This window comes from Pseudophryne corroboree, chromosome 11 (assembly GCF_028390025.1).
Source record: "Pseudophryne corroboree isolate aPseCor3 chromosome 11, aPseCor3.hap2, whole genome shotgun sequence".
In the NCBI taxonomy this organism is placed as follows: Eukaryota; Metazoa; Chordata; class Amphibia; order Anura; family Myobatrachidae; genus Pseudophryne; species Pseudophryne corroboree.
In genome coordinates, this window is record NC_086454.1 from 83,141,587 (window position 1) to 83,166,855 (window position 25,269).

General features: G+C 44.6%; 1 protein-coding gene across 2 annotated transcripts; it reads left to right on the top strand.

The window, feature by feature from the left end:
• The first annotated feature begins 343 nt into the window (after positions 1-343).
• DEPDC7 (DEP domain containing 7) lies at positions 344-24,784 on the top strand. 2 transcript variants are annotated; one of them, XM_063944480.1, is made up of 9 exons: positions 344-462; positions 5,786-6,191; positions 10,821-10,948; positions 13,966-14,152; positions 20,464-20,681; positions 23,135-23,277; positions 23,633-23,758; positions 24,281-24,359; positions 24,468-24,784. In XM_063944480.1, exons 1-9 carry the CDS (start codon positions 390-392, stop codon positions 24,680-24,682), a joined length of 1,575 nt encoding a protein of 524 aa, XP_063800550.1. In that variant the 5' UTR covers positions 344-389; the 3' UTR covers positions 24,683-24,784. The 2 variants fall into 2 exon arrangements, with proteins under 2 accessions (XP_063800550.1, XP_063800549.1); XM_063944479.1 differs by lacking the exon at positions 344-462 and adding an exon at positions 911-950.
• Positions 24,785-25,269: the final 485 nt, after the last annotated feature.

Genomic DNA, 25,269 nt, shown 5'->3' on the forward strand with positions numbered 1-25,269 from the left:
AGCAATAGATCAGTGAGAGGATACAGCCAGCAGACACGGCACAGCAGCCAGTAACGCTGTAGAGCAGAGGTTCCCAAACACGGTCCTCAAGGCACCCCAACGGTCCTGGTTTTAAATGTATCCATGCTTGTCCACAGGTGACTTAATTAGCACCTTAGTCAATTTGACTTAACCATCTGTGCTGAGCCATGGATATACCTAAATCCTGGACTGTTGGGGTGCCTGAGGAGTGAGGACCGCGTTTGGGAACCTCTGCTGTAAGGAATGGGTCTTGGACTCTTGGATCCAAACTGGTGACGTCATGGGTACCGCCCACTCTGTAGTAGAAGAGCAGCAGCCGGCGCTCACAGTGTCCCAGCAGTTCAGTCCGGCAGCGGGGAGAGCGCGGGATGGCCACGGTGCGGGAGAAGGCGCTGGCTCTGGACCTCTGCACGTCCTACAGCCCGGTGCACAGACCCCCAGGTACCTTACACCCGGAGCTAGCCCACTGCTGCCAGCATCTGCTGCTGGGGTGTCAGTAATTACTACTGCTGCTCTGTGATCATGGGGTTTTCCCCGTGTGTGTGTTTGTTTTTATTATTGTGTTTTGTATGTTTATGAACAGCTGCACGTATGATCAGCGAGCCCCGGGCTGAGTGCAGTGATTGCAGCAGCTGGCTGTGCCATTAGTCAATGCATTAGCTGGGAATGTAGGTGTCTCCTGTGTGCAGGAATGACATATGGCGGGGGTGACCGGCTCAGGTATGCGCTGATGCTCCGGCTGCGGGAATGTCACTGGGCCAGTCACAGAGTTTTGCTTTTTAAATTGTATTTGCTCATTTCCTCTGTGCTGCCTGCGCCTTCCTGTGCTTTCTCCTGTACCGCGGCGCACACAGAGGAGCAGGAGTCCGTCTCTGCACGCATCCTACTCCAGGAACGGTCTCCCATGATGAGCCACCTGGCAGGAGTAGGTGGGTAATGGGATCTGTGTGTCTGGGTCACGTGATGTGATTGATGCACCTCCTGTGCATTGCTGCATATTCATCTGGTGTTACTTAGTTTCCATTATTCACAATGCAACAGCTTTATCCTACAGGTGTCCCTTTACCTGGTGAGAGATCAGGTCTCTCTTCTGTTTCTCCATGGTGGGACACTGAATACTATTGTATTATATTATTCATGTATGTGTGTGAGATTTACATTTTTATTTCTCAGCATGTCTGCACCCACATGTCACCCATAGCCAAATGTTGGGGTGCTCTGCTTAACACCTGATTGTAACTATCTAGAGAAGGCACTTGCCAGAAATGTGTAGTCTCCATTCTTCAGCTCACATGTACTGATCGTGGATTACTTGTGTCCACAGCTCAAGTCTGTCAGGACACTAGCAGCATCAAACAGCACAAATACAGTGTGCAGATATAACTGGACATAAATACATTGCCTGTCGCACCACAAGGTCCCATTGCCTTTCCTAAAACCTGCCACACTCACACTGGTTATATCGGAGTGATTCCTGGCCACAGAATCGGGTCCCCTTTGTGTCATAATGAAGCCTGGATGTGTTCTGTGTAAGACTTTACGGCAAAACTCCTAAAATAAATTCAAGCCATGAGAATTATGTGAGTTAAGATAGTTACAAATATTTGGGAAGGATGGGTGGGGGATGATGAAGATAACACTTAAGATCCTAACTCTCCTGGGTTCAAGAACCCCCAGACATACTGTGTGGAGTTTGTATGTGCCCAATACCAACTGTCAAACTTGTGGCATTCTGACAAAATGAACCCTAGTATTTGTGTGATAGGGGGTAGGGATTGGTAGGGGAATGATTCGTGAGCAATTGCTATACAAATAAAGGTTGCTAAGGGGGGTATTTATTAAAACATGGAGAGAGAGATAAAGCGCTTATCTGCCAGCAAATTTAGCCTGTTACATGGCTTTCAGGAGCTGATTGACTGACTGGTACATTACTAACCTCCATGCTGAGAATTTACTGGGGGGGGGGGGGTGCTTCCCCCCCCCCCCCCCCCCCCATTTCTAATGTTGAGCTCTTGCCCACTGTTGTGACTGGGTGTAAACTATCACAGGTATAGTGTATACGAGATCTGCAGTCTATTTCCTTACAGTGATGTTTATAATCTCCTGAGATTACTTTTCTTTCCATATACATAGGAGAACTATACCTCATACAGGCTGGTGGGGTGTTTTGTTTGTGTGTATTTATTTTTTCCTCTTTTAGCTGTTTTACATCAAATGTCACAATCCAGGAACATGTGTTTGCACATACAAACTCCACTCCATATATGACTGTTGATGTTGAGCCCATGACCCAGAGCTAGGAGATTTAAGTTTTGTTAACTTGTATCTGCATGTTAATTCCATGGTGCATTGTCCAGCCTTCTACCTATTGTCCAAACGTCAGGTGTGAATAACCATTCCTGGTAACTGTTCCCAAGTCCTGCAATCTAAGGAATGTGTGAGTACAGTAATTGCTGTGTGACTGCAGGTTACAGCTGTGTTAGCAGATAAAGGGATGGCGAGAACGCAGGTATTTATTGCGTGATCTGAATGTGACCTTGTTTGGCGGAGAGTCCAATGTTCCGTTTTCTGTCACCTTTATTATGATTTGGTAACTGTGCTGATTAACTATTCCTGCTTTGTCTTCCCTGGCCTGTCCAGAGGCATTCTGAGATCATATACCCACAATCCTTCATTTATGGAGGTCTATTTCTCGACTGTATACTTATATTGCCAACATAGTGTATAGTAGTCGCACTTGGAGAAATACTCACTCCCCCCTCCTTTTTCTTTATTCTGTTATTGAGCAGTGTCATTAATGATAAGTGACTTGCAGTGTTTTCTCCTTGGCAGAAAGCTGCTATACAACCAGTGTAAGTAGTTCTTGAGTGTTACAAGCACTTAGGATTGGCATATACCACTTCTGATTGTGTTCTGTTGATATGGAGACTGCTAGTCTAGTTTTCTCTTTACCTAATCACTGGTTAGGGGCGTCTGGGTGTTGTCTGTAATGGCGATAATTGGCGGCTGCATTTCGTATCTTTTCATAAAGACCCTTATGCAGAGTAAGGCGGAAGTCAGGTATGTGCACTTATACACTGCGCACATACCCGCAAAGGCGTATACAGAACTGTGCACGGTATAGGATAAGCACTGCCTACCACTGACTACACAGGTGGTATTGACTACATTTTAACGGGGAGATTTATCAAACTGCGTAGAGTGGTTGCCAATAGCAACCAATCAGCTTTGAGGTAGCATTGATCAAGTACGTCCTAAAAAAGAAAGGTTGAAGCTGCTATGGGCAATTTCTCAGCTCTTCTACCTGTTCAGGGTTTACACTGAATGGTACATCTCCAATGGGCCAGATGTACTAAGCCTCAAAGTGATCAAGTGGAGAGTGGTAAACTAGCAACCAATCGGCTCCTAACTGCTATTTTACAAACTGGGCCTGTGACATGGCAGTTAGGAGCTGATTGGCTGGCACTTCATCACTTTCCACTTTATCACTTTTTTTAAGGCTTAGTACATCTGGCCCATATAAGTCTCTTCTGCTCACGTAGGGACTAGCATATTGTAACAAGCTACTGAAAAATAACAAGTCCCCCTCTGAGGATTAAACTCCCAGGAACGATCCGGTGAGACTTGAGCCTGCTTGGCTGTGTGCTGCAGCGAAGGGATCTGGCAGAGACTATTTCATGGTGGTCTTAGCAATGTATAGAACAGGTCTCACACCTGGTCAGGTTTTTCTTTTCTCTCCTTTCTTCCCTACAGACCACAAATCCTGCCCCCCCAGTAACACTGGGGTAATCGCTCGGAGATTTACTGCTGTCTGTGAATTGACTGCTGTTTTCCAAAGAACAGGGAACTTCAGTGTTTTATTTCTGCCAGTAAAAATGTCAACTGGAAAAATATATACCCTTCTGCCGTACAAAAATAAAGGTGGTAATATTTAATAGCGAGCGGTGGTAGCGGCAGGATTGTGGATTCCAACATCACCAGACTATTATTCCATGCACTGTATATGCATAATCTAGAAATATCCTCTGGTGAGCTCTATATATTGCAGTTATCTGACAATCCTGATGTACTGCAGCAACTATCCGTGCTGTTACCCTGTCCTGCCTGTTATTCTGAATCATTCTGGTTTTACAACGCTCAACTGACACTGCCCTAAAGGGGTCTCTAGCAGGGGTGGGGAACGGTTCTCCATATTTTAAATAGTATGTCTGCAGGGATGTTGGAGTGTCTGTACTTCAGCAGGACTACATAATCTATTTTATTTTCAAACGCTACTTGGTGAAACCTAGTAATCTCCTAAAACACTTGGGCACAGATTTATCAAGCCTTGGAGAGTGGTAAATAGCACGGTGATAAAATACCAACCGACTCATAACTGCCATGTTACAGGCTGTGTTTGAAAAATGAGTTAGGAGCTGTTTGTTTGGTACTTGATAACTCTCCAAGGCTTGATAAATCTGGGCCTTGGTTCTTGTTGAGCCAATCACTTGGCTATAGGTGGGCCATTTGTTAGCCTAGCCCAGTGGTTTCTAAACTTTTTTTTGAATCGCGGAGCCCTAGAATATCTATTTTATTTATTTTATATATTTTTATTTTCACGGAACTTCTAGGCAAAAAAATTCTTGAGAAATTTAGAAATATTACATTAAGTAGATTGCGTTTATATGTAATCCTTAGTCAGTTGTGTGGTGAGGGACAAGATTTGCTTCTGTTTGGCCACATTTTATGACTGGCAGACCCCAGCACTGGTTTTGCCTATTATATTGACCATGAATAATTTGAATTGGTCCTATACCACCAACCCACGGCACACAGTTTGGGAACCTCTGGCCTAGCCAATTAATGGAGCAGATGTACTGTATTAAGCCTGGAGAAGGGATAAAGAAGTGATAAGTGGCTGGTGCGTTATCGCTTTCCAATCAGCTCAACTGTAACTTTTCAAATCCGTAATGATTGGTTGGTGCGTTATCACCTTGTGCTTATCACTTTAGCCCTTCTCCAAGTTAATACATCTGCTCCTATAACACTTTATTTCACTTGTGGCATCAGTGAGGTGCTAAGCCCTAAATCTACACACACGGTACTCGGATTGTTGGTAAAGCTGCGGGGTCCGACTGTCTCCAGTCTGCTGCATATACTTTAGTGCACTCTTCTTCCTTTGTACTATTAAAGACAAAGCTAGGAAGCTGCTACGTCTGTAAATCAGGATCTACATATCAGACAAACAAGGTTGCTATAATAAACAGTGTCACATGGTGCTAATTCCGTTAGTGTAAATGTGTGCTAATTATAGGATCTATAAAATTGTGTTGTGAGAATAGGATAAGTGGCTTCAAGTCAAAAGCTCATTTGCCTCTTTTTAAAGTGCAAGACTGCTTAATTTCCCTCATAACTGGCCTATGCAATAGGAGGAGCCAACGGTCCACTTAAACACACTTAAGTGCACCGCACACACCATTGTTGGCAATCTTATCAGCAGGCCTAGAAAAATGTTTCTAAACTGGGAGGAAACTCTTGAAAACATGCTGGTGCTACACTGATGGTCCCCTGGCGGAGTCCTTGGCCCCAGTATTGGGACAATACAAAGCACTGTGCCACCCAATTACTGGTGTTGAATACCCTTAATTCCCAGCTCTTCAGCATGGCGCTTGGTTGGCTTTTAGTCCCTTGTAGTATAACTGTACACCAACTGATTCCAAATGGGTAAATCTTATTGACCCCCCTCTTTTGTTTTTGTTTTATTTTATTTTTCCCCTCTTACTAGGTCCCAACTTGAATAACAAGCCGTTCCGGGCCACCTACATCTGGAGCAGCATCATCCATGCCCTCCACACTCAGGTTGATGTGAAGAAGAGGAGGCACCACTTAAAGTCTCACCCAGACTGTTTTATTGGCTCCGATGCCGTGGACATTGTATTTGCTCACCTGGTGCAACACAAGTATTTTGGCGATGCAGATATCGGCCGCTCCAAAGTTGTGCGCGTGTGCCAGGCTCTTATGGACTGTAAAGTGTTTGAATCTGTGCTGACCACTTGTATGTTTGGTAAAGAGAAGAAGCGGGTTGTGTTTGAAGACAGCAGCTGCAGCCTGTACCGGTTCCTCAATGCACCCAGTCATCCTGCTGGACAGGTGGAGAAAGGCCGGTGTACACCGCAGCGATATACCGGGAGGTAAGAAATGTGTTGTGCCGCCTTGGTGAGGATAAATGACAGCGACATGAGCAGATGTGTACAGTGCTGTCATACTATGCTCACTTTGCTTTGCCAGTTGTGATCTTATCTAAGAAGATTCATGGAGCAGTGGAGAAGTTGCCCAAAGCAACTAATCAGCTTTGAAGGAACCTTTATAAAGTACATTCTGTAAAATGTAAGGGAAATGCTGATTGGTTGCCATGGACAACTTCTCCACTGTTCAGTTTCTCAACTGTTTTCACTGCTTCATGAATAGACCCCCATATTTAATTTACTTGCCTTACTGCCACATCTAAATTTCTGCTTCAATTACAGGCTATGGGGTATATGCAATTAGCGGCAAATTATCGGCCATTTTTCAATTCGACACAATTCGCCAGTCTAATTTCGGCAAGTGGGTGCCGAAATTGACCATATGCAATAAAAAACGGATTAGACAGTCCCGCTGCCGAAAAACGGCCGATTTGACGGATTTGTTCCGAATTTTTTTTTTTTTTTTTTTTTTTAAACGGGAAAAAACCCGGAAAAAAAAATGGCGTGGGTCCCCCCTCCAAAGCATAACCAGCCTAGGGCTCTTCGAGCTGGTCCTGGTTCTAAAAATCCGGGGGGAAAATGGACAGGGGATCCCCCGTATTTTTAAAACCAGCACCGGGCTCTGCGCCTGGTGCTGGTGCAAAAAATACGGGGGACAAAAAGAGTAGGGGTCCCCTGTATTTTTTGCACCAGCATCGGGCTCCACTAGCTGGACAGATAATGCCACAGCCGGGGGTCACTTTTATACAGCGCCCTGCGGCCGTGGCATTAAATATCCAGCCCGAGGCTGTCGTCTCTCCCCCCCCCCCCCCCCCCCCCCCCCCCCCCTTCGGCGACGTGACTCGTGTCGCCGAGGTCCCTTCAGCCAATCAGGAAGCGCTACTGCATTGCACTCACCTGATTGGCTGTATGCACATGTGACCTCAGACAGCGCATCGCAAAGCCTCTTCATTACTTTCAATGGTGGGAACTTTGCGGGTAGCGGTGGGGTTACCCGCGGTCAGACGCTGACCGCGGGTGACCTCACCGCTGACTCAAAGTTCCCACCATTGAGTATAATGGAGAGGCTTTGCGAGGCGCTGTCTGACAGCTCAGACGTGCAGCCAATCAGCAGAGTGCCAGGACGTTGCGCTCGCTGATTGGTAGAAGGGACCTCGGTGACAGCAGTCACGTGGGGTCCCGGCATTCGGGGAAAGGGCTCTCATGTGTAAACATGGGACCCCTTTCAGTCCGCTGGTTCGGCTGTTCGTTTTCTTTTTTTGCCAAGTACGAGGATTTATATCTGGACACTGGATTGAGGTGAGTATAATTTGATTCGCAGGTACCCCGGATCGTCGGATCAGGAGACATGGCAGTCGGCGGGTCAACATAGGTAAGTATATGTGTTGGCAGGTGTGCAATAAAGTTTTACACTCAAGGTGTGTGTCTCCTGTTTTTATTTGGGTATTTTTTTTCCAGTAGTACTACAGGTACCAGCGGGCCAATTTTTCTCCCACATGCTGGTACTTGTGGTTCTCCAAGTACCAGCTTGCGGGGGAGGCTTGCTGGGACTTGTAGTACTACAGGAAAAACCAATATTCTTTACATTTTCTCAAGGCTATCAGCCTCCCATCCGCAGCCCTTGGATGGGGGGGGGACAGCCTCGGGCTTCACCCCTGGCCCTTGGGTGGCTGGGGGGGACCCCTTGATTGAAGGGGTCCCCACTCCCCCAGGGTACCCCGGCCAGGGGTGACTAGTTGGATATTTAATGCCACGGCCGCAGGGCGCTGTATAAAAGTGACCCCCGGCTGTGGCATTATCTGTCCAGCTAGTGGAGGCCGATGCTGGTGTAAAAAAATAGGGGGGACCCCTACTTTGTCCCCCGTATTTTTTTGCACCAGGCGCAGAGCCCAGTGCTGGTTTTAAAAAATACGGGGGATCCCCTGTCCATTTTCCCCCCGGATTTTTAGAACCAGGACCGGCTCGAAGAGCCCGAGGCTGGTTATGCTTTGGAGGTGGACCCCACGCCATTTTTTTCCAGGATTTTACCTTTCCATCTAAAAAAATAATAAAAAAATAAAAATAAAAAATTAAAATATATAAATAATACTTGTGCCTCCCAAAAAGACACGGTACCTAATCCCTTCTAATATAAATAGATATGCTATTACCAATCAAAAAAACACCCAAAAAAAGTGTTAAATTTTTTTTTTATTAGATTCACCCACCAAAGTGTGGCGGATTGAAAATGACGAATTTACTGTCTAAAAGCATTGTTGAATTTCCAAACTTCAATTGAATATACTTTTGTCGAATTGCCGCATTTGTACCATTGCAGAAAAGTCGAATTTGACAAATGTCAAATTTCAAAAAGTCAAATTTTGAAAGTCCGTTTTTTTGACGGAAAACACTGAATTGCATTGTCGAATTTTTTTATTTTTTTTGGCGAGTCCAGTTTTTCGACAATTTCGGGAATTCGACCACAATTGCATATACCCCTATAGCTGTAAACTTATAAAGGCAAGTGCATATAATGTAATTACCACTTCATGTAATGTAACACACAAGTGGCTGTCATGCTGTTTCCTTGCTTTCCATATGGAAATAATAAACGATTTAAAGACTGGTTGAATCGTTAAAAGTAGACTGTACCCTAATACTAGAATGTTTGCTTTTGGCTTTTCCCAGCCTCAATAGCTCGTCCCTGAAGTGAAAACAATAGCTGTATCATGGCCAGCTCACTGGTGTTCCCTATAGTTTACTGTAAACACCATAAATCTGTGTACTGCCGGCTTGCAAATGAAACTTTTATTTACAAGGTTTAGTTTCTCTGAAAAGAGAGGAGCCAGTTCTTGTGACTGGTGTCAGTGATGGCTTTTTCTGGATGCATCCGGTAATACAGGGTTTATCTACTAGAATGTTCTAGTTATCCTTAAAGGAATATGCAAAATTATGGGTTAATAAGCTATATTCTGCAAATTTGGCATTTGGGCTCCCGTTCTATGGGAGGAATTCATGTTATATTGCACCGGATCTCCTGTCTAAAGTGACACGAGTTCGCACGGCGATATGAAATTGATCTTTTAGCACTGCCATTACGCCCATAGAGGCTGTGTAAAGCCGGGTGACGTGCTGGATGGGATCACAAAGTGCTGGTTGGATGCACAAATGGGTTACTTTTTGTGCATTTCTGCTCACCACCCTTGGGGGAGGGGGCCTTTGGCATTAGCTGAAATGCAGATGTCTGCAGCTATTCGCGCCCAAACAGAGCTACAATTGAGTACCTCCGTTTGGTCACCATCTAGTAGCAGCCAGAAGAAAAAGAATTAAATTCTGCCCTATGTGTTTGAAGCAGTCTTGCATACCATTCTTATAGCAGGGATGACCAAAAATGCCTAACCACGGTGTTTGGCATGATTGATCAGTCTTGGTATCCTGGGTCTTATTTTGACCAGGCTGCTGTCTGTTTGCATGTGTGATGTTTTCATTGGTCTGATCTCGTTTCATCAAACTACTGTAGATGAAGTTCTAGATGTCTTAAAAAGATGCGTCTTAGGAGCAAAACTGTCGGCTACTCTGTGCCAGGAATTGATACCAGTAAACAGTCTGATTATTTGATGCAGTTCTAGCAAACTAAATTGTACCAGTCCCCAATACAGTGTATACAGCTTCTCCATTCCCTAGGAATTGGGATCTTTGAATATTTTCAGACGGTGGGTGACCTTGCATGGCTTCAGTAGTTGGGCATTAAGTGCCTTGGGATAAAACAATCCATATAATGTAGATGTTGTTTTCTTGGCTGTTTGACTTTGTTCTCTTTCCACATCAGTATCTCTACATGTTGATCACTTTTTAAGTGTGCATATATCCAGTTGAGGCTGTTCTACAGGTAGTCTTGAAGCCTTAGGTTAGTGCTTTGTGTTTACAAACTAGATAATTCCAGGAAAGCTTCATTTACATGGCAACGTGTTTCAGAACTGGATAATGGCTCATTCTTATGCAGACTTATTACTTCTAAGTGTTGTGCTCTGTAAACCAAGAATACATCAATGTCCAAATGTTATTGGAAAACATGGAGAGGGATTATACTAATTTGGGCATCTCTAGAGGTAGCAAGTATATCAGACTATATATAGATACACATAAACTGTACGCCATACTCCGTGTGTTCACACTTGCTTTTCCAATTATATTGCCCCCTAGTTACGGTGATACCGTTGGCTACAATTGGAGCAGCGCTATTAACTTAAGTACCAATGACTGCACTGATTCTTATACTTATGAGTAATGTAATTGAGACTTCTGTAACTTGTGGAACTTTGGAGGAAGTTTTGGTCAATAGTTGTGTGGTGGGGGCTGTTATTGGAGGTTGCAGACTTCTTGTTGGCATTCATGTGCTGTAAAACTGGTCAGGTTGTCTGGCATTTATGGTATGTGTACTAATTATATAACTTATACAGCGGATAAGCCTTATGGATTTCTAGTGATACTACAGTGTACACTCCTCGTTCTGTAGACGGCCTCCCATCCTGTATGTGTAAGCAGTGTGACCTTGTTGCATTGTTAGTAGAATGATCTGTAATCTATCACTGGCAGGCACGAACAAGCCGGATTCCAGTCCTCGCCTGTCCAGACACAGAACCTGGAAGAACTTTGGGATAACCTCAGTTTGACGCCTGCTGACCCGACGCAGATGAACCTGCCAATAGACCTTCCGGCCAGTGGTAAGTTTGCACCTATGCCTCCGACACGCTGTGTCTAGAAAGCACACCATATTATAAATCTGATCTTATTAATACATCTAGAAGCCAGCAGCTGCACCTACGGGTTTTCCTGGTTCCAAAATACTCTAAAAACCAGTTACAGGTGGCTGTAGGGGCGGAAAGCGGAGGCAGCAAGCCAGCAACTTGCATCATTCTCAGCGCTGTCCTTCCTCGAACTGTGTAGTTAAAGGACTCGTACGGCTGATTAAATGACCTGTTAAGAACTATTTTGATGTGTTGGGTTTTTTTTTTTCTTTGCCCCCACCCATTTTAGGATTATGGGAGCTCAGTGTTGTGATCCAGCATCTTAAATAACAAAACAGTTGTCCCATTCACCTTTTAATCTTAATGGGTATATTCAATTAGTGTTGGATCCTCTCCGACACGTCTCTATTCAATTTGCAGGCGTTTCCGTCAGATTTTTGCCTGTTTTCAACAATGCAGATACAATTTCCTTTCAATTTTCCCTTGAAGTGCGTATGTATATGTATCTGCATGTGTAATGCCATGTTAGTGTTTTCAATGAAAACACTGGAGCATAGCATTTTGTATGCAGATACAGTCGCATACAGAATATAGGCATGCTGTAGATAATTTTAATCAGCAGAAAGATGCGTGGCGTTGCAGAGTAACACAACACCTACCCGTTGTGTGTAACGTACAGAGCAAAGATGTAAGGATGCATCTGTACTTTTCCAAAGCACTACTAAATCTACTACTGCTACTGTAATATTACAGTAGCTCCCCAGCTAATATTGAGGGGTGGCCATAATCAGATTGATACTTATAATTGGCTCACCCATTCCCAAACTATTAGGGCCATTAGATGGTATGTTCTGTTTTGATGTAAAATATGAAAATGCAGGCAGCCTAGAGGTTAATACTGTACCCATTTAATAAAGAATTTTTAAAGATCCTGAAATATTTGCCCTGAGGCAATTGTGCTGCTAGGCTAGTAACAAACACTTCTATTGAACAAGGGACAGTTTAAAGCATTGTTCAGTTTTGGTTGTCACATTAATTATAAAGTATAATGACAATCTCGGTGAGCCAATGAATGGGTTTGTTATATGCAGTGTTCAGTTACGGGCTGACAACTCTTGGCTTTAACATTGTAAAAGGAAATCTTTAAAGGTCTCTCGTGTCTTACAATGACATTGATTGTAGTCTATGAACAGGGTTGAAATGGAAGCTGAAATCCAATCTTTGTTTACACTTGCGTATGCAAAATGTTTCATAGTGCAAAACTTCACACTGTATTTAATGTGGTCTGTGCTGCTTTCACTCCTATTTATACAGTTAGGTGGCCATACTGGGGGGTGGGGTGTTCTATATTTGTAGTATGAGCCACATGATGCCTGCAGTACGGATGGTGTAATGGTTAGCATTACTGCTTCACAGCACTGAGGTCATGGGTTCGATTCCCACCATGGCCCTAACTGTGTAGAGTTTGTATGTTCTCCCCGTACTTGCGTGGGTTTCCGCCAGGTACTCCAGTTTCCTCCCACAATCCAAAAATATACTGGTAGGTTAATTGGCTCCCAACAAAATTAACCCTAATGTGAATGTGTGTATATGTGATAGGGAATTTAGATTATAAGCTCCACTGGGGCAGGGACTGATGTGAATGGGCAAATATTCCCTGTAAAGTGCTGCGGAATATGTGTGCGCTATAGAAATAACTGGTAATAAATGATGATCACTAGGGACGGGTAACCTCTGTTAATCGTCAAAGGGATTCGCCACTCTGCAATCCCATCTCCAGGTAGTGCACGCCTACCCGTACCATTGTCAGATGGCAGCCCCGAATCTTACTACTTGCAGCACAAGACTAAACTAATAGTTGCGTGAACTGTATATTGTGAAAATCAGTAATTCCTTTAACGTTTGCGGAAAAAATGTAAAATAATACATTTTTATTACACACACGGTGAGATTCAATTGATATCACACCCGACTTTGTCTCCTTAAGTGACAGGAGATCGCAGGGCAATATACAATTGTCCTGTTATAGCACTCGTAGTACTAAAGTCATAGGTGCGATCGCAAAGTGTCCCAGTTAAAGTCATGGTAGCCCAAACAGGTCACTTCTCACGCTTCTCTGCTTGCCTCCTCCTGGGGTAGCGAGCTGAAATGCCGATGTCGTGCCAATCGGCAGCAACACTTGAACAGCGGGCACGATAGAGGCCGGCTACATTTCAGTCCCGCCCATAGACTTTCTTGTCTTGGCATATTGGTATCCTCAAAAGTATTTGCACCAATATAGAACAAACCTTGTCAGTTATTGCTGCTGATTGCCTCCGCTCCTGCCTAATCCAGTTTACGTCCCCATCTGCAGCAATCGCGGGCTTGAGCCCCATTTATTCTCCCCCCTACTGTAACCTATTCCCATTTCAACCCTCACCGCTATATACCTACAATCTACTTCCCTCCCTTTCTCCTTTTACTTGGCAGCCCCTACACTTGCACCGTTGCCCATCTGTCATTCTCACTCCTTCTACCCCCCGACTCTTGTCCCCTTCTCTGCTCCTTTTCCCCACTCTCCCGCTTCTTATGGCTGCTTTTCAGATCTTCACCCTCCCTGCATACTGCTGACAGTCCTCATACCACCCACTCCCTATCCATCCTCCAACCCCTCCACTAGACCAATGGTTCAGAGGATGGGTGCTCCATTAGCATGCCATATTACTAATTATCTACCCTTTACATACAGTATTGTTGCTGGTTTATGTAGTCTATGATGTGGCTATTTACTTTGTAGTCCCAACTGCTTGTCTCTAGTACATTTGGGTCATCCCTAAATCCATGCCACCTAGAAGCCAAATAACTGAATAGTTGCTGAATGTTTCCTTCCACCCATTGATACCAAGCACATGTTGGACATGTGTGCCAAGGATAACCTTTCTAGCCAAGTCACATTCAGTACAGCTTTCCAGCTGGCAGTCATAACCCACTTCTCTTCCTCATTCCTGTTTTAGTTCTCGGTGAAGTCTGGCAGGAGCAAACAATTCGTCGACTTCTGCAGCTGGTGGAACTACCCGTTCTGGATTCTCTGCTGGAGAACACGCCCGTAGGACCTAAAGGTCAGAAAGCAAAGAGTGAGGAGCTGATCATGACCACCCACTACCTGGACCGAGAGATCCTCAAAGCATTTAGTGACTCTCAGTAAGTGGCCTGCTCGTCCATCATGTCTCCTGGAACATTAATACATTGACAGCAAAGTAATAATGCGCTAGTAGGACTGACCCCTGGATTTTTTGACCTTTACCTCAACACAGTAAAATGTATTTCTCTGACGTCCTAGTGGATGCTGGGACTCCGTAAGGACCATGGGGAATAGCGGCTCCGCAGGAGACAGGGCACAAAATAAAAGCTTAAGGATCAGGTGGTGTGCACTGGCTCCTCCCCCTATGACCCTCCTCCAAGCCTCAGTTAGATTTTTGTGCCCGGCCGAGAAGGGTGCAATCTAGGTGGCTCTCCTGAGCTGCTTAGAATAAAAGTTTAGTTTAGGTTTTTTTTATTTTCAGTGAGTCCTGCTGGCAACAGGCTCACTGCATCGTGGGACTAAGGGGAGAAGAAACGGACTCACCTGAGTGCAGAGTGGATCGGGTTTCTTAGGCTACTGGACATTAGCTCCAGAGGGACGATCACAGGTTCAGCCTGGATGGGTCACCAGAGCCGCGCCGCCGTCCCCCTTACAGAGCCAGAAGAGACGAAGAGGTCCGGTGAAATCGGCGGCAGACGACATCCTGTCTTCAGACTAAGGTAGCGCACAGCACCGCAGCTGTGCGCCATTGCTCTCAGCACACTTCACACTCCGGTCACTGAGGGTGCAGGGCGCTGGGGGGGAGCGCCCTGAGACGCAATATAACAGTATATACCTTAGGTGGCAAAAAGAATACATCACATATAGCTCCTGGGCTATATGGATGTATTTTAACCCCTGCCATTTTTACACTAAAAAGCGGGAGATAAGGACGTCGTGAAGGGGTGGAGCCTATCTCCTCAGCACACAAGCGCCATTTTCCCTCACAGCTCCGCTGGAAGGACGGCTCCCTGACTCTCCCCTGCAGTCCTGCTTCAGAATCAGGGTAAAAAAGAGAAGGGGGGGCATTTTTGGCAGCAAATAACGATAATAACAGCAGCTATAAGGGAATAACACTTATATAAGGTTATCCCTGTGTGTGTGTGTGTGTATACATATACATATACACATACACATACACATACATATACATATACATACATAATCTATAGCGCTGGGTGTGTGCTGGCAGACTCTCCCTCTGTCTCTCCAAAGGGCTAAGTGGGGTCCTGTCCTCTATCAGAGCATTCCCGGTGTGTGTGCTGTGTGTCGGTACGCGTGTGTCGACATGTATGAGGAGGAAAATGAGGTGGAGGCGGAGCAGTTGCCTCTGTTAGTGATGTCACCCCCTAGGGAGTCGACACCTGACTGGATGATTGTGTTTAAACAATTAAGTGATAATGTCAGCAATTTGCAAAAAACTGTTGACGACATGAGACAGCCGGCAAATCAATTAGTGCCTGTTCAGGCGTCTCAGACACCGTCAGGGGCCCTAAAACGGCCGTTACCTCAGTGGGTCGACACAGACCCAGACACAGATACTGAGTCTAGTGTCGACGGTGACGAGACAAACGTAATGTCCAGTAGGGCCACACGTTACATGATCACGGCAATGAAAGAGGCATTGAACCTTTCTGACACTACAAGTACCACAAAGAAGGGTATTATGTGGGGTGTGAAAAAACTGCCAATAGTTTTTCCTGAGTCAGATGAAATTAATGAGGTGTGTGATAAAGCGTGGGTTTCCCCCGATAAACAGCTAATTTCTAATAAATTATTAGCACTATATCCTTTCCCGCCAGAGGTTAGGGCGCGGTGGGAAACACCCCCTAGGGTAGATAAGGCGCTCACACGTTTATCTAAACAAGTAGCGTTACCGTCCCCTGATACGGCCACCCTCAAAGAACCAGCTGATAGGAGGCTGGAAAATATCCTAAAAAGTATATACACACATACTGGTGTTATACTGCGACCAGCAATCGCCTCAGCCTGGATGTGCAGTGCTGGAGTCGCATGGGCGGATTCCCTGACTGAGAATATTGATACCCTGGATAGGGACAATATTTTGTTAACTATAGAACATTTAAAGGATGCATTGCTATATATGCGTGATGCACAGAGGGATATTTGCACCCTGGCATCAAGAGTAAGTGCAATGTCCATCTCTGCCAGAAGAGCATTATGGACGCGACAGTGGTCAGGGGATGCAGATTCCAAACGGCACATGGAAGTATTGCCGTATAAAGGGGAGGAGTTATTTGGGGCTGGTCTATCGGACCTGGTGGCCACGGCAACGGCTGGGAAATCCACCTTTTTACCCCAGGTCACTTCACATCAGCAGAAAAAGACAGTCTTTTCAAACTCAGTCCTTTCGTTCCCATAAGTACATTTGGAAGCCATTCACAAGCTGTATTCCCAGCAGGTGATAATCAAGGTACCCCTCCTGCAACAAGGAAAGGGGTATTATTCCACGCTGTTTGTGGTACCGAAGCCGGACGGCTCGGTGAGACCAATTTTAAATCTGAAATCCTTGAACACTTACATAAAAAGGTTCAAATTCAAGATGGAGTCACTCAGAGCAGTGATAGCGAACCTGGAAGAAGGGGACTATATGGTGTCTCTGGACATCAAAGATGCTTATCTCCACGTCCCAATATACCCTTCTCACCAAGGGTACCTCAGGTTTGTAGTACAAAACTGTCTATCAGTTTCAGACGCTGCCGTTTGGATTGTCCACGGCACCTCGGGTCTTTACCAAGGTAATGGCCGAAATGATTCTTCTACGAAGAAAAGGCATTTTAATTATCCCTTACTTGGACGATCTCCTGATAAGGGCAAGATCCAGGGAACAGTTAGAAGTCGGAGTAGCACTATCTCAGGTAGTGTTACGTCAGCACGGGTGGATTCTAAATATTCCAAAATCGCAGCTGATTCCAATGACACGTCTACTGTTCCTAGGAATGATTCTGGACACAGTCCAGAAGAAGGTGTTTCTCCCGGAGGAGAAGGCCAGGGAGTTATCCGAGCTAGTCAGGAACCTCCTAAAACCAGGCCAGGTCTCAGTGCATCAGTGCACGAGGGTCCTGGGAAAAGTGGTGGCTTCTTACGAAGCGATTCCATTCGGAAGATTCCATGCAAGAACGTTTCAGTGGGATCTACTGGACAAATGGTCCGGATCGCATCTGCAGATGCATCAGCGGATAACCCTGTCGCCAAGGACAAGGGTGTCTCTCCTGTGGTGGCTGCAGAGTGCTCATCTACTAGAGGGCCGCAGATTTGGCATTCAGGATTGGATCCTGGTAACCACGGATGCCAGCCTGAGAGGCTGGGGAGCAGTCACACAGGGAAGGAATTTCCAGGGCTTGTGGTCAAGCATGGAAACATCTCTTCATATAAACATTCTGGAACTAAGGGCCGTTTACAATGCCCTAAGTCAAGCAAAACCTCTGCTTCAGGGTCAGGTGGTGTTGATCCAATCGGACAACATCACGTCAGTCGCCCACGTAAACAGACAGGGCGGCACGAGAAGCAGGAGGGCAATGGCAGAAGCTGCAAGGATTCTTCGCTGGGCGGAAAATCATGTGATAGCACTGTCAGCAGTGTTCATTCCGGGAGTGGACAACTGGGAAGCAGACTTCCTCAGCAGACACGACCTTCACCCGGGAGAGTGGGGACTTCACCCAGAAGTCTTCCACCTGATTGTAAACCGTTGGGAAAAACCAAAGGTGGACATGATGGCGTCACGTCTAAACAAAAAACTGGACAGATATTGCGCCAGGTCAAGGGACCCTCAGGCAATAGCAGTGGACGCTCTGGTAACGCTGTGGGTGTACCAGTCAGTGTATGTGTTCCCTCCTCCGCCTCTCATACCAAAAGTACTGAGAATCATAAGAAGGAGAGGAGTAAGAACTATACTCGTGGTTCCGGATTGGTACCCGGAACTTCAAGAGATGCTCACGGACGAACCGTGGCCTCTACCTCTAAGAAAGGACCTGCTACTGCAGGGGCCTTGTCTGTTCCAAGACTTACCGCGGCTGCGTTTGACGGCATGGCGGTTGAACGCCGGATCCTGAGGGAAAAAGGCATTCCAGAAGAAGTCATCCCTACTCTGGTCAAAGCCAGGAAGGACGTAACCGCAAAACATTATCACCGCATTTGGCGTAAATATGTTGCGTGGTGTGAGGCCAAGAAGGCCCCTACAGAGGAATTTCAACTGGGTCGTTTCCTTCATTTCCTGCAAACAGGACTGTCTATGGGCCTAAAATTAGGGTCCATTAAGGTTCAAATTTCGGCCCTGTCGATTTTCTTCCAGAAAGAACTGGCTTCAGTACCTGAAGTTCAGACATTTGTAAAAGGGGTGCTGCACATACAGCCTCCTTTTGTGCCTCCAGTGGCACCTTGGGATCTCAATGTGGTGTTGAGTTTTCTAAAGTCACATTGGTTTGAACCACTTTCCACGGTGGACTTAAAATATCTCACATGGAAGGTGTCGATGCTGTTAGCCTTGGCTTCAGCCAGGCGTGTGTCAGAATTGGCGGCTTTATCATATAAAAGCCCTTACTTAATTTTTCATTCTGACAGGGCGGAATTGAGGACTCGTCCTCAATTTCTACCTAAGGTGGTTTCTGCATTTCACATGAACCAACCTATTGTGGTACCTGCGGCTACCAGGGACTTAGAGGACTCTCAGTTGCTTGACGTTGTCAGGGCCTTGAAAATATGTTTCCAGGACGGCTGGAGTCAGAAAATCTGACTCGCTGTTTATCCTGTATGCACCCAACAAGCTGGGTGCTCCTGCTTCTAAGCAGACGATTGCTCGTTGGATTTGTAGTACAATTCAGCTTGCACATTCTGTGGCAGGATTGCCACAGCCAAAATCAGTAAAAGCCCATTCCACAAGGAAAGTGGGCTCATCTTGGGCGGCTGCCCGAGGGGTCTCGGCTTTACAACTTTGCCGAGCAGCTACTTGGTCAGGGGCAAACGTTTGCTAAATTCTACAAATTTGATACCCTGGCTGAGGAGGACCTGGAGTTCTCTCATTCGGTGCTGCAGAGTCATCCGCACTCTCCTGCCCGTTTGGGAGCTTTGGTATAATCCCCATGGTCCTTACGGAGTCCCAGCATCCACTAGGACGTTAGAGAAAATAAGAATTTACTTACCGATAATTCTATTTCTCGTAGTCCGTAGTGGATGCTGGGCGCCCATCCCAAGTGCGGATTGTCTGCAATACTTGTACATAGTTATTGTTACAAAAAAATCGGGTTGTTATTGTTGTGAGCCGTCTGTTCAGAGGCTCCTACGTTTGTCATACTGTTAACTGGGTTCAGATCACAAGTTATACGGTGATTGGTGTGGCTGGTATGAGTCTTACCCGGGATTCAATATCCTTCCTTATTATGTACGCTCGTCCGGGCACAGTATCCTAACTGAGGCTTGGAGGAGGGTCATAGGGGGAGGAGCCAGTGCACACCACCTGATCCTTAAGCTTTTATTTTGTGCCCTGTCTCCTGCGGAGCCGCTATTCCCCATGGTCCTTACGGAGTCCCAGCATCCACTACGGACTATGAGAAATAGATTTATCGGTAAGTAAAATCTTATTTTTAAAACTCTGTAACCCATGCTATTAGTTGGAGAGACTGTTCTTCCCAGGGCTCCTGATTGTCTCCACTTGTTTTGGTTTTTGGCTCATGTCCTAGACTTCGATAGAATGGGGAGATGGACAATCACTATGGACTGGAATGGGTATTGTGGTCAGATGACCAATCCTTGTGAGATTACTGAGCACATGCTTCTTGCACTTACTGTCCTGAGCTATGCTGCCAAATGTCATAACAGTTGGTTATAGAACTGTAGCTATTTTGTGATGGATCATAGGCTTCTAGGCAAGAACCACTCTTATGCAAGACACCCATAACACAAGCCTAGCCTAACATTATGGACTCGAGAGTCTGCAAACTATACACAATGCATAGTTATTAAATACAGCATGATCCTATGGGATGTAGCATTTCTATAGATGCATCTATTTCTTCTCTTATACATTACTTAGCCATTCTATGGTATTAAGATAAGATATGGTCTTTTAGGCACCACCATTGGTCACAGGTGACTTAATTAGCAGTCAGTTTGATTTAACCATCGGTGCTGAGCCATGGATGTACTTAAGACTTGGACTAATTGGGTGCCTTGAGGACCATATTATGGGACCCCTGGGCTAAGAATGTTTCTCAAACTTTTTTTTCTTTAACTGTATTTGGACTGTCCATGGCACTCTTTTGTATATGTCACTGGAGGTATCCAGCACTAGTGTGTGACTATGTATGTCTTGCCTTTACCACCAACCATAGAGGTATCTGAGAGCTCTCCCATATGGCTCCTGTCTTTGCTGCAGGGCGGATGAGTGGATTTCTGCAGCTGTGGACTGTCTGGAATTCCTCCCTGATCAAGTAGTGGTTGATGTGAGCAGAAATCTCCCTGAACAGCAGGACAAGGATGTGTCATGGAAGCTGCTTCTGTTTGAGACCATCAGTAAACACTACAGCCAGAACAGGGTACCGCTGGTCACCAATCCATTCTTTGACATCCATACTGGTATTGCAGAGCTTTTGGGTAAGTCTGGTTTGTTTGGCTCCTCCCCTCAGTACATCTTTACATGGAGATTTTGAAGAGCATGTCTGCATCCCAAATCAAATGTGCACATTACTTTCTCTAACAAATTGCTTTATTTCCACTGCAATTGCATTTCCCCCCCCCCCCCCCCCCCCCCATGTTTAATCAAGCATTTGAGCAATAAATGACAGGATCTGATTGGTTAGCACTTTATCAAACACTACTTGTAAAATGACAGAAGCGGATTGGTTGGTACTTTATCTCTAAGGTTTGTTACTACTTCCCTGTAGTGTTCTCTTGTATAACCGTGGTTTAATTGGCTGCCGCAATAGACTACGTACAGGAAAGATTAGATCATTGGCAATAAATTAGAAATTGTGATGAAACCATCCACCCTCTAATGCAAATTAACATTCTCTAAAATGACAGTCTAATAGCATCTGATGTGTTTGAAAAATGAAAGGAGCTGGTACTTTATCTCCATCCACTTTATCTCTCTCCCAGTGCTCAGTACATAGACCCCTAAATAACCTCTTTAACCCTTCTATTAAGATGTTAGTCTTTTGCCTACTTGATGGAGACTAACTTTTTTTTCTCCTTTTTTTGGGGGGGGGGGGGGGGGCTCAGCCCAAACTTGAAGTTGCCTGACTTAGTTTCTAGGCATTGGTGGCTCTTCTGAGGTAAATGGTTTACAAGCTAAATATTGGTATAGGTGATGGGTACACCTTTTTTGTAGGATGAATGCTTTAATACACTAGACCAGAGGTTACCAAACCATGGGGGTAATTCGGATTTGTATGTTCTACCAGTGCACTGTCTACCTAGATACTGGGGGATATTCAATTACCTGCACCGACTGCAGGTGTAAATGTTTCGCTGGGAGGGGCTATCTAATTAGCCCCAATTTAAACCAGCGTGTGCCACAGCTTATCAGGGATTTTGTTTCGCCTGCTTCCGGCAGGTGAAGCAAAATTCTTGATAACAGCCCAGTTTTTATCCGAAAACACAGGGTTCACTGAACCTGTGACTTCAGGTGAAAATGCACCTTTTAACGGACGAATTAATCAAATAGGCCGCCCGCAAAACCAGAAGAAACATCGGGGGTTTTACTACCAATGTCTCTTCGGTGGACAATTGAATATCCCCCTGTATCTTCTATACCACACCTGTCTGGGAACCTCTCTACTAAACAAAACTTGTCGTCCTCCTTTTTTTTTTTTTTTTGGTTTGGCTATTTTAACACTCCCTAGTCATTACAGTTCACATTCTGGCTTCCTATGATGCCACGTCGCAGCCTGCCTGATATAGTGTGCTATGGTCCCTATAGTGTTCTGTTATCGGCGGAGAGCATTGTCTTCCCTCATAGTGGTCTTATCTGGGGAAGACTCCTCCCACCAGTCTTCAGAAGGCAATCTGGGGGTAATATAATGTGGTTTTTTTTTTTTTTTTTTTTTTTTTCCTGATAACTTATTGTACCCCATTGCATTCTGTCCTTGGTCACTCTAGGGCAGGGTTAGACAACGTACAGCATGCCAGCTGCTGTGGTACTACATATCCCAAAGTGCCCTGCCAGCATTTTAGCATGCCTTGATGGCAAATATGTTGCAGGGAATACGTTCTACAACAGCTGGAGTGCTGAGTGTTGCTTCCCCTGCTCTAGGGCTTCCTCACACAAATCTTGGGCTATGCTTGGCTGTCTCACCTGCAGGTATTCAGCAGATAATGCTAAAAATCATAAGGGAATGTTTGAAGTCGTGGAGAGACTGTACGAACTAATCGGCTCCTAACTAATATATATGTATATTAATTTATTTCTTTTTCCAAACTTTGGGGCTGATTTATCAACTTGTTTGGTCATACGCAACGAGTTTTAAAAATCGTTAATAAATCGGACCCACAGCCTCTAAAATATTACTCTAATTGGCTAGTAAATTATTTCCCAGGTTTGATGCATCTCGCATCATAATGACCAAATGATGTTTATGGAGAAATTGATCATCAAAGTATGGCTCAGATTTATCAAGCCTTGGAGGGTGATAAAGTACTAGCCAATTGGCTCCTAACTGCCATGTTATAGGCTGTGTTTGAAAAATGAGTTGGGAGCTGAGTGTTTGATATTTTATCACCCTGCTATTTATCACACTCCAAGGCTTGATAAATCTGGGCATAAATTTTGGTTCTAAATCGCAGCACATCATACTAACTTACTGCTCTGGCCATCGAAAAGAATTTGCCTGGATTAGTGACTTAGACCTAAGAAAACTTGGACAACATGACACAACTTTGTCTTGTAATGATTGACGTAACTTCATAAATGTGTTCTATTTTGTCTCGTCCATTAAGCGACCTGCAGCTCATCACCAGGCCCACCTATGAATTGCTAGATCTTAAACACCTAAACCAACTTTGCGCACAGTAGTGGAGTAGTTAACCTCCTCCCACTTCTCTTTTAGTGAATGGGAAGACTGAACAAGCCCTGGAGGCCACGCAGTTGTGCTTGAAGCTCTTGGATTCCCAAAATCGAGAGGAGTTCAGAAGACTTCTCTATTTCATGGCTGTTGCTGCAGAACCATCAGAGTTTAGACTACAGGAAGAGGTGAGTACTGATCTATGATGCTTGGGGAAACCAATTTTGTTAATAGCAAAGTATTCTTATATATGAATAAACAAGTTGACCTGTTATTATAAGAAATGTGGTGTTTTTTTTCTTTTTCTGGAAACTGGTGTCACCCCAAAAAATAATAATGAAATCCATGCAATAAGAGCTAAATGATTTAAGATAAGCTTGCAGCTTGAATGACAAAATGAATATAAAAATATCAAGACTGCCAAATTACTACATTCAGGTTTGAAAGAACTAGGGCATTGGCCGTGACCCCTGACTTAATTGGGTTACATTTCAAACAAAGAATCTTAAACATGGAAAACCCACTTATTGATCTCTATTCTAGAGCGACAACAGGATGACTGTTAAAAGAAAATTCTCCCGAGCCATAGTAAACCACAAGAATTTGTCCAAAGGAAAGTCTGACCTCCTGGTGCTTTTTCTGTTGGACCATCACAAGGATGTATTCAAGGTAAGCAGGCCTAGCAAAGCAGCACTTCTAGGGAGGGAGATGGGTGCAGTATCTGAGGTTCGGTATTTAATGTTTCAGTGCTAGAGACCAACTTGTATGCTTTAATGGATGTCCTGAATGTATTTGCAAAACTAGGATGGAATCGTTTACGTTCTAGAAGAGTTCTTCCAAAAGCATTCACAAAACACTTCTAGCAGTCCTCCTGGATACACCAAATATGTTTGATTTGTATAGCTGGGTGAATTGACTGAAATTAAATTTGCTGGAAGATATGTTGACGACAGATGTGTCAAGATTGGGCACCAAACTGTTGGGCCACATGTGGATTTAGGGGCTATTCAAAAAAGGACAAATTTATGTATCGACAAATTTGGCCACTTTTAAAGGCTAGTCCAATTGCATTTCACAGCAAAAATGGTTACTGCTATATAAACTAATCTTCTGCCAAAATCTGTGTGAATTGAGTAGTTCTGGTACCTTGTAGGGTTATTGCACCCATTTGTATAATTTATGTTTTTAAAGATTCCAGGGACCTTGCACAAGATGGTCAGTGACAAGCTAGTGGCCATTCAACAAGGAAGGGACCCTGACAAGGACACAGGTAATAATAATAAATACTCAACCATTCTTAACTGGGTGCCCAATACAAAAGGGAGCCGACCTGGGAGAATCGTTCAGGAATACCTATTTTATGCGTGTTTGCTCCCAGGTTACACGTTCTGCCAAAGAGTGGACAAAAGAGAATTTGATACAGCCGCACAGAAGACTACACATACCGAACTCTGGACTTTGTTAAAAACTATTTATGAGAACACTAAACTTTCCCCAAAGGAGAAGAAACGGCTGCTGGGCCAATTCTACAAAAGCCACCCAGAAATCTTCATCCAGTTCTTTGGGGACAGAGTGAGCACAGTGTATATGTAACTAAGTATTGTAAATAACCTATATAATGTAAATTTGAAGTGTTAATATTGTATATGTCTAACGGTCTATTTTGCATGTTAATAAAAAAAACTTTTATTTTTATTTGTGGCCCTATTTACTCTTCACAATGGGTGATGCTATGTAGGGTAGAACGATGGCTGCTGGAGGGTCTGTGGGGGGAAAATAGGTGCCACCGATACATTAGTGGCCAGCTCTATTTTGCCTCATGGTAGTACTGTCCCTGGCTTGAAATTTCCAATTGTGCCACTTTACTGTACAGTAGGAGGTGTTGTAGGAACAAGACCTGTAGGGGACATGTATTTGCACTTGGTTGCTTTAGATGAGAGCAATTCTAGAAATATTTGTCAGCTAGCCCTTTTAGACGTCACAAAGTGACACAGATTCCCTTTTAGATATCATTGGGTGTTTGAATATGGCACTTACTTACCAGTCCCAAGAAGAAATTAAAATGGGATTCAGACAGTTTGTTTAAAACCCTGCCTGATCATCCTGCTAGATGCTGTTCACTATTGGAGAGATTCTAGCAAAGTGCTGTGTGTTTAAAAGGAAAAAAACCCGTAGCTTGG